The 10,585-nt window shown below is 39.0% G+C and overlaps 1 protein-coding gene across 1 annotated transcript; it reads left to right on the top strand.

Annotated features, from left to right (window-relative positions):
• Nucleotides 1-786: 786 nt before the first annotated feature.
• Nucleotides 787-6,259, top strand: LOC107719655 (SH2 domain-containing adapter protein F-like). Its single transcript, XM_016527140.1, has 3 exons — nt 787-1,073; nt 1,912-2,031; nt 5,323-6,259. Exons 1-3 carry the CDS (start codon nt 994-996, stop codon nt 5,507-5,509), a joined length of 387 nt encoding a protein of 128 aa, XP_016382626.1. The 5' UTR covers nt 787-993; the 3' UTR covers nt 5,510-6,259.
• Nucleotides 6,260-10,585: the final 4,326 nt, after the last annotated feature.

Raw genomic sequence — 10,585 nt, 5'->3', positions numbered from 1 at the left:
GCACACTTTGAGCACATGTTATTCGTCTTACCGGCAAGGCATATCAGCATAATTTTTCATATCGATTCCGATAACGTTCTAATAATATAGTGCATCCCTGCTAAATGTAAAAACACAAGAAATGAGTATGTAGAATTAAATATCCACCCTACCGATAAATAAAAAAATACTGGCAGATAACCAATTAGGTACAGATAAATTGTGCATCCCTAGTGTCCACACTTGACAGCACAGTTTAATTAGGTGTGGCAACGATAATGTAAAAATGTGAGAAATGAGCATGCAGAAATAAATACCTATCTACCGATAAATCTACCAATACATTTAAAAATATCAGTTGATAACTGATAAGGTGCTGAAAACTTATGCATCCCTAGTTTTCACACTCGGTTTGATACTTGAGTTTGATTTCACCCCTCCTCTGGATCAGGTTTTTCACATTATGTTATTTGGCTCTGAACCCTAGTACGTTTGTGTTATAAATGTGCCACCTTAATTTCCTACAACCCTCCTGTTTTGTTACTCTTTGCTGTTCTGGTTTAGACTCCTCCTGCTGTGTTAACTGTCCTAACCAGGCATGATGTGACAAACATATCTGGTGTTTAATATCAGATTTATGAAACAGGATTTTCGACCGATGACATTTCACAATAGGTGGCTCAACCCCGTGCAACAAGATAGAAACCAATTGTCCGCTTTATTCACATTATGCCACAAACTATTCATCATGTGAACCCTAAATCTGAGATGATCATGATCGAGTTTTATTGTTTTGTCATGTCATTCCTAGTTATTACACAATGTTATAAAACCTAAAAAAAAAAATTTCAAACAACTTTTTCAGTCACTTTTCTACTGCTGTTTGACATTGAATTAAGTCTTTTTCTCTCTCACTGTGCCCATGCAGTGCAGTTTGAGGGTGCTGAGTGGGACCGTTCCTGTTCTCCCACAGAGCGTCTGAGGTGTTCCAGGCCTCTGCCAACCACAGGCAGTATGAAGCTACGCAAGCCCAACGATCCTCATTCCATGATCGGAGAGAGAGTGGATCCCACCCTGCCCCTGGAGAAACAAGTGTACGTCCAACACGCACCACAAACCATTAGAGGTTTGAAGAAAAAATTGAGAGGAACAGAGACTACTAAGCTAAAAATACCGCAATTAGAATGCTATCCCATAATGCATCTTGTGGCCTCAACATTGAAATTCTGTCATCAGTTACTCACCCTCATGTTGTGCCAAATCTGAGTGTACTTTCTTTTTGTGGAACGCAAAAGAAGATATTTTGAAGAATGTTGCAACTGTACAGTTAAAGTCATTGGGGTCCAAAACATCAAGATATTTTTTTTCTTTTGTGTTTCACAGACAAAAGAAAAAGTCATACAGGTTTGGAACGACATGAGGGGGAGTTAATGGTGACAGAAATTACATTTTTGAAAATTTCAAGGCACTTGATGCTCTCATTGCGACGTCTCGTACCTTTGGGAACGCCAACCTAGTGTGTTATTATTTTAGTGCTATGAGAATATGATTTATGGGGGCGGTGTGCATGGTTAAGCCATTAGAAAGCGCAGTCAAGTGCGTCCAAAATATTGCTGCAAATTAGTCAGCTGTTCAGGAAACAAAATTCCCCAGACACATCAGACGGCAGCTGGGGTCTCACAGGGGAACATGCCACGACAGTCACAAACACACGTTCACTTACAAAATATTTACAGGTGTCATATTCAACACATTTGAAGTATGATTTGGTATGATTAAACGGTTGATTTAGTTTTTTAGGAACATTTTCTATCCTCTTTGATCCTTAGAGCTCTATTTGCTCTATTTGTTACTGTACCTTTAACACTTATGGGTTAATGACTTTTGTTATGATTTGCTGTTTGCATGCATTGCATGCATGCTGTCTTTCAGATGGTATCACGGTGCTCTCTCGCGCTCAGAGGCCGAGTCTCTGCTGACCCTCTGTAAGGAGTGCAGTTATTTGGTACGAAACAGCGAGACCAGTCGCTTGGACTACTCTCTCTCTCTGAGGTACAGCACTGCACCTCTTCCACCATCCACCGTAGCAACATTTTATTTCTCCATTCCCTCCATTACCATTAAATGAAGTGAGCAAATCTCATCCCCATTACCCCATTTCAGCTAATTGCCTTGTGTTTTGCTTCATTTGTGTCTAGTTGTCTGTATCTTAGTTGTCTTTGTTCTTCATTCTGACCTACAATTTTTTTCCACCCCTCAGTAGAGTTAATCTTTTCAAAGAAAAGAAAATATTGCTTAATATAATATAATATAATATAATAATAATACAATATAATGTAATATGTTTTTAATTATATTGTGCATTTTATATGTATGCATATCTTACATCTATTTCCTTTATTTTATATAATAAATATAATAACATTTTATATAATAATATAATATAATGTTTTATTATATTAATTGTAATTAAATGTAATTACATTGTGCATTTTAGATAGATTTTAGATAGATTTATATCTTACATTTATATCCTTTTCTATTTTAACAATTATTTTATTATATATATTTAATTTTGTGTATTTTATAGATGTATATCCTACATTAAGTTACTCAATTTTTATATAATACAATATAATATAATAAAATAAAATGTGTTCATATTATAAATGTTAAACGGTATTAATAATTATCTATTTGATCTCACTGTTTGATCTCATATTTCAACATATTTGCTGTACTATTGTTTTACTGTTATCATACTGAATATTTTCTCATTATTGTGTTTTTTATTAAATTTTCTTTCTTGCCTCCTTGGACAAAACGGCCCTGTCTCATTTGCACACTGATGTGCTTTTCGATAGGTTATCAGCTCGAGCGATTGTGCTTATCTGGTCAAATCTCACAGTTCTAATTACCGTCTTGATCCAGAACCCCTGATCCCGCTCCCCTTTCTTCTTTTTCTTTTATTCTTCCCGAGCAGTAATCAGGCAGGTGAACAGCTCTTCAGTTCACAAAGCTTCTCCTGGCGGCGTTAATTAATATGAATGACCTGCAGAAAGCCGCAGGCACAAGCGGGAGGCCTTTCGCACACCTGAACGCACTCAGTAATCACACACGCCTAGTATTGCAAGCACACTTTATAAGTCACAGGCAAGAACACTCCAGAACATGTTCAGCAACATGCTGAGACTTTGTTCACATGAAATCTGATTTTTACAAGCCTGATTCAAACCGCATTCATACGACAACAGTGGGAATGAATGAACGACGCTGTCGGATGTCATAATGTGGGACGCCTACAGCCTCAGAAGTCTGAACCAAATCAAAGTGACAGCGGCTCAACGTCGAGAGCTTTGAACGAGCCGCCAGTGAGATTCACAGGCTTTATTTTGAGCCGAGATTTTTCTATAAGTGACTCTGTTCGTTACGTACCTGGCAGATAATACCTTGTTGGAGATGACATGCTCCTTGAACACGTTAAGTCTTGAATTTTAATGCGCGGCTTTAACATTCGCTTGATTTTGAAAGTAGCGAGAAAGATGCTCTCAGGCTCCATGTGTTTTCATTCACACTTATTACGGTGAATGGTATAGTACAGTATGACAGCTTCAAATTAACAAATTACTTCCTGTTTCTATACATAAAAATCCAGCCTTCTGGACTGAGCCGTCTTAAAGGGGATGTCGAGAATAATATTCGCACCAGGCCATGATGAAATTATGATATTCTTTTACATCATCACTCAGATTGTCCTATTTATCGCTAGTAATCTTTTGTTCACAGCTGACCCAAATACCAGATTCACAACCCCACCCAGGGATCAGGTTTTATTAAAGCTGTCAAGTCATGATAAAATAATTGGAATGTATCTGTGGTTAGTTTGTTGGCTTCTTTATTACAGATCTTTATTTCCTAAGAAAATGTAAAAAAAAAATTAAAATGTTTTTAAACAAAAAAGAGTAGCATGCCAGTACTCTAGTTCAATGATGGTATAATACAAAGGTGCTGTTTGATTGCCTTGTCATATTTATATACAATGGTCCTGTAAATTACTTAAAAAAAGATTCCACAATAACGGCATGGTATCAGTAGTTAAAAAAAAAAAAAAAGAACTATTGTATTACCCTGATTTATTTTTATGATAATACTTGGTTGTTGTTGTTGTTGTTGTTGTTGTTGTTGTTGTTGTTGTTGTTGTTGTTGTTGTTGTTGTTGTTGTTGTTGTTGTTGTTGTTGTTGTTGTTGTTGTTGTTGTTGTTTGTTTTTCATAGAACAAAGCAAAGTATTTTCATTTTATTCATTTGGGGGAAAGCAGGTTTATTATATATTTCATAGAACAAAGTATTTTTACATTTAATATTATTAGATTTTGTGGAAGCATTTATTTGATTGTTCACGCTGATTGTTGTTGCATGTCATAGAACAAAGCAAAGTAATTTTTTATTTATTTTATTTTGGGAAAGCATTTATTTGGTTTTGAGACATTTAATTTGTGCATTTTATAGAACAGGTTAAAGGGGTCATATGATGTTGCTAAAAAGAACATAACTGCCCCACTTTATGGAAACAGCCTTTGTGCCACAGACGCATTGTTAGGCTACTGGTTCAGGATACAGTCCTCATCCTCCATAAAATGCGCTGCACACATCTGAATATTTGGGTTGAACTGTTCTGGAACAGTGTTGTAAATACAACTTAACCACTGATTTCTAGTCGTGTCCTCTTTTGGAAGACCAAACAAAGTAGTTTCGCTTTCACAACGAAACGCACAGCGTCACACACGGCGGGCTTGAGAACGGCGCGGCCGGCGGGTTTGCAGCAACCACATGTGACAACCCCAGGCTGGACTCACATAGTGATGTAGATATGTGGGGGCGTGTTAGAACGAGGCGTTTTAGGTAGGCGTGGTTGACTCTTAACTTTTATAAAGAATGTCTTTTTTTATTAACAAAAAAATAATTTTATTTACTAAATTTGAGACTTTAGTCTTTGCAACTTTACAGATGTTCTTTATGCACCAAGAGCTTGTAACACTTCAAAGTGAAAGGAACAATTTAAATCGCATAATATGACCCCTTTAAAGTTCCAGGTTTATCACATAGAACAAAGTGTTTATTTTAATTTTATTTATTTTTATTTTCATTTCATATAACGGAGTACAGTTATTTTTACATTTTATTTTTGGGGAAAGCATGTATTTGATTTTCAGGCATAATTAATTTGTGAGTTTTACAGAAGAGATTAAAGTTTGTTGTTTTGTTTTGAGGGAAGCATTTTCAAGCTTATTTTGTTGCCCAACATTCCTGAAGATTAATGGCAGTTTTGCATGTTCTTTTTCAGGAGCTGCCAGGGATTCATGCACATGAAGTTCAGCCAGTCCAAAGACGGCCGCTATATCCTGGGCCAGAACAGCCCTCCATTCGACACCATCCCTGAAGTGATCCACTATTACACCACACACAAACTCCCCATCAAAGGAGCCGAACACTTGTCCTTGCTCTTCCCTGTGCTAGTTCAGACTCTCTGATTGGTCAGAGCACTGCAGTCCTCATTGCTATGGGCGGAAACATACAGCCAAGGGATATGCCTTTGGGAATGAAGAGTTCTTGGATGAACGTTGCACTAAATCAGCAACAACGTACACAAACTTTTTGGTCCCTTATGTTTTTGATTGTACAACAGCATCTGGTTAAGGACATCAACTTCTAAAACGGACATGTCAGATCAAATTACAGTTAGATCTGTTCACATGCTATTTCACATTCTTGTTAACACTTTTCCATCTCACCGAATGACCCTTCTGTGAACCGTACTAAACTGGTGGCAGCAAGACCTGTTGCTTGTAGAGTCATCTGCCTGTGTTATTCTCTGCTGGGACGGTGGAATAGCCACCGCTAATGTTTATTGATCGATTAGCAGCCTCTTAGGATGAGCAGACGGGCCTCTGTATTTTTATAGCTGCTGTAAAAGACATTTCCACACGGCCATTTATGACTATCTGCTCTTTAAAGTTTGAAAAGCCTTTTGGTTCTAGTAAGGCCCTTGAGACCACACACAAATGTTTGGTCCATTCAAGACAGTAGTCCTCAGAATGCCCTTTTAATTCCTACATTGTCTTTGTTAGACTTTGTCACTGTGCCTGGTCATAGATCAGTGCATGTTGGCAACTTATGTTGAGGAAAGTAGCTGATTCTAACTGATAAAGTCAATGATGTGATGTAATTGGTATATTAGGTCACCGGTACAGTACAGTGCTGAAAATGTGTTTCTGTAGCTGCTGTTTTAAACCAATTTATATGTTATATAATAAACTTTCTAAAGAGAATGCTAGTTGTTAACAACTGATGCTTCAAACTGCATTTCATGTCAGTTTCTGACAATTTCAGATATATATATATATTATATATTATATATTTCTATTTAATTTATTTTTACTTTTGTCATTGAAAAACCATCTTGTTGTTAGGGTGTTCTAAATGGTTGCTAAGATGTTCTGAGTGGATGATAGGATGTTCTAGGCAGTTGCTAGGGTGCTCTTAGTGCCCACTAGAGTGTTCTAGGTAGTTGGGTGGTTGCTATGGAGTCCTAGGTGGTTGTGGCGATGTTCTGAGTAGGTGTTAGTGTGTTCTGGGTGGTTTTGAAGAAATTCTGGATAGTTGGGTGCTTGTTAGGGAGTTTAGGTGGTTGCTAGGGTGTTCTGGGTGGTTGTTGGGTTGTTCCATACTGGCCTAATCCAAAACAGTCCACCCCATAGTCTCCATAATATTAGAAAATCAAACATGTGATCACTTAAAGTAACTGGCAGGTAGTAACCACAGATTACGCAAATACTTAAAGCTTAGTATGAGCTATATACACTGATATTGTAGCAAGCACCAGCAGTCAATTTAATTGCTGTAGCTTGCCATGCATATTACTTTAATAGCTTCACATTGTTTATTATCAAGAGACAAAGAAGATGGCGTTTAGATTGACAGAGAGATGCGTTAATGGTTACTACACACTTTTTTTTTTAATCCTGGGAGCATGTGCCATGCACGAAAAGATTACAAAGACTGAATGTTAAGCATGAGTGTGAACATTTTGCTTTTCCCATTGTGGCCCACAGAAGACCATCTTCCTAAATCAAGCGGCGATGTCTGTGTGTTCATGTGTGTGTGCTTCCTCATTATCTCTGTTCTGCCGAAGCGAAGCGTTCTGGGATTGCTTTCATTACACTGCCAAATGAAACGGCGGAGAATGATTACTGGTGTGACGAGCGGAGAAGGTGGTTCAGATCAGTCCTTGTCCCTCCAACTTCGTTATAGAAGATGGTGAGATAAAATGGGGGAGATTAAGGATTGTTTGCAAGCACATTTTTGATGCATTTTTTTAAATGCAATAACATTTTGGTGTGCTTCAAGATGTCTATCAAAATGTAGGTTATGCCTCAATATTGTGCATGTGTGCATATTTGGCAGCACATGATAATCTCTCAGATGCGCTCACTGATAAAGACACCTGCGATCAGAGCGAAGCCAGGAATAATTTCACACTCAAACCACACCAATCTCGACCAAACCCAAAAACTCATGATCCTAAAACGGATGGCATCCAATGCTAGTGGTTTCTGCATTGGCTACTTGTACCGATTGTTCCCACACACTGCTCTGACACACATACAGGCATGTCCACATGTGCGTCTCGAGTGCCTCGTATCACATTGTCCGAGACGGACACATTAATCTCGCTCAGACATTCCACAAAACAGGTGTGCGCACACTCACTCTTGGAGGGAAAGCCATTTTGACAGGTGTGTCAGCTAGACTGTAACCAGAGATCGGTCAAAATTTAAACGGCTGAAAGGGAGATCTCATCTACCGTGTCAATACCTCTAAAGCCCTACGACGTCTTCCTCACAATGAGCGCCACGCTAATTCCTCTGGTAATTAGGCTCTTACTAGTCATGGAATAATTAGGCCTTACAAAGAGAGGCATTTCTCAGCCGCAAGTTCAGACAAAAGCAGAGCAGTGAAAAGGGGGCCCAGATGTGCACCGAAGGGTGGATAAAATCAACAGCGTTTGCGAGAGCTGCCGTCATTATCGTGTTACCGGCACTTGAGCGACATGTCATCTGGATTTCATTACGGTGAGGACTGGCAACTTATACCATCTGTTAATTTACTGACATCTGACCTTTGAACTCTCCTCCCACCCTTGTGGGCAGCTGGCCCAAATAAAGACCTCATTCCGGAGAGCTTATCTCCTAAAGCCCAGTCAGATGCAGCTTGCATACATACGGCTGCAGCTGAAAGCTATTGTTACGGATTGAAAAGATGGGGATCTGGGGGAGGACTGAATGTATCCTTGGCTCTACTTAAGAGGTTAAGGATAGATCATCCACAGAATTCCAGGTCTCAGGATAGTAATTCAGGTGTTCGTGTGATATGATTAAGCCAAGTAGGAATGCTCCTGGTTCAATATCCTTGGTCTTGAGACAAGATTCTTATCAAGTAATCACAGGTCAAACCCTATGCCTAACCCAAACTTGCTCTTAAAATCAACGGGGCAATGGTTCTTGCAAAATCTAGTCCTTTAATCAAGTCATACAAGCTATATGCCTTCGGATCTCACTGGCAGCAAATTACATTTACTTAAATTAAAGGAATTGTGCCTTGAGATCAGGGCTATACAGTTTTGCTCCTGGGAGCTCGACCATGCCTGCCTGGGAGTTTTTAGCAGTACTGAAGACCTTGATTAGCTTCAGGTGGTTTAATTAGGATTGGAGCTAAACTCTTCAAGAAGCTGGCCATGTAGGAGTAGAAGTGGACACGTCTGCTTTAGCTTATGACTGGGGCAGTACCTTTGAGGGAACATCCTTGTGCTTTACCTACCTCTTAAAGTACTAATATGCACACTGTAAGGGTAGACAAGTTGCAAAGGTGTACCTTTGTGGGTACTGCCCAAAGACAAGCTAAAAGTACACTTTTTGCATTATTTCTGGCAGTGAAGAACAACCATGTTTTAGTATTCCACATTTCCACATAGTATTCCATTTTGTCGATTTTATTGTTTTGTAAGAAGGACTATAACATAATTTGGGCACCCTTTCATTGGCATTCGCCATGTCAAACAAGACGACTGGGCTTGTGTCGTGCTACAGCTTGTCAAAGTCTGGCATTGAAGCATTATATCCCTGCTTTTATATCCAGTTTGGATCAGTATTTGGTTTTGAGGCAAGGGTACTGGATCCTGTCTCGTACTATTTAGTGCAAGCAAATGGTACCAATAATTTTGGCCAATTCAATGACAATTTAAACACCCTTGTGTTGTTCCAAACCTGTATAACGTCCTACTGTGTAACACAAAAGAAGATATTTTGTCCATTTCGAAAAAAGAGATCCACTGTTGTTTTGGACCCCATTGACTTTTACTGTATGGACCAAAACCATTTTTCAAAATCTCCTCTTTTGTGTTCTCCAGAAGAAAGAAAGTCATACAGGTTTAGAAGAGCATGAGGGTGAGTAAATATGACAAAATATTCCTTTTTGGGTAAACGTTCCTTTTCAGACCAGTGCTCTAGCTGATGATGACTGGTCTACACCAATCCTACACTCAGGTCTTGGGCTAGTAAGCCTGGTCTCGGACTAATGAGAAGGTTCATTTCCAAACCTTGACCAGAAGTGCACCAAAGACATCATTACGGTTTCTAGGTCTTGTTCTCGACACATTTGCCAGGCAACACACGTACACACAAACACCTTCTATCTCAGTCAACCCTTGAAAGCTTGTTAAATGTGACCCCCGGTCCCCGAATGGGAGAAAATCAATTGAGTGCTCTGGCTTTGGCACATCCTGAGTCGTTGGTCCAGATGGAGGCATTGTTCACACTGAGTGCTGGGCCAAACAATGTGCCAGTCTGATGTATTCAGACACAGAGACTCCCCTCAGCTCTGACAAGCACATAGACAAATGAATATTCTCAATTGTGGCCATCCACAATAGCGCAGTGGTCTGCGCTTTGATCCATTGTAGCAAAGAGCCATTCATTACATGAGGTGTAGAGGCATATTGTGTGTGGCAAGTGTGTAATGCCTCACTTTAAAGGATTAATGTCCTCTGTGGCGTGTGCTTATTTCAAAGACTTTGTATAAGGCTTCTTGTCATGCGTTGTGGGTTGCTGTGTGTTTTTGCTCAAGGTTACACATTACACATCATGCTTTAGCCGTCATTGTGTTTGTTGATGTTGATTCTTCATGGCACTTAAATCGTTTGGTGTGAAATCTCTTGACAAATGAATTCTGTGATACTGAATGTCTTTGAATTTTTAGCTACGGGATGCCAGCAGACATGATTTTACCTAGGAAACAGCTTAGGCCTTGTAAATGAGTTCGATTTGTTTAACATTCTATTTTTTCCCTCAACCTGGATGCAAAGATCACTGTAATGAGGGGAGAGAGAGAGAGAAAGAGACTACAGCTTAGAATGGTAAATTACTTGAAATGTCACACTTGTCAAATGCTATAAAAACCATTCTTAAACAAAATGTCACTTGTTCTCGCAATGTTCTCAATGTGAACAAAAACTCATGTTGAACCTCTCTTTTTTTTTTTTCAAACAATGC

Source organism: Sinocyclocheilus rhinocerous, unplaced genomic scaffold (assembly GCF_001515625.1).
Source record: "Sinocyclocheilus rhinocerous isolate Xijiao unplaced genomic scaffold, SAMN03320098_v1.1 scaffold1294, whole genome shotgun sequence".
NCBI lineage: Eukaryota > Metazoa > Chordata > Actinopteri > Cypriniformes > Cyprinidae > Sinocyclocheilus > Sinocyclocheilus rhinocerous.
This window is presented reverse-complemented; position numbering and strand designations above follow the sequence as displayed.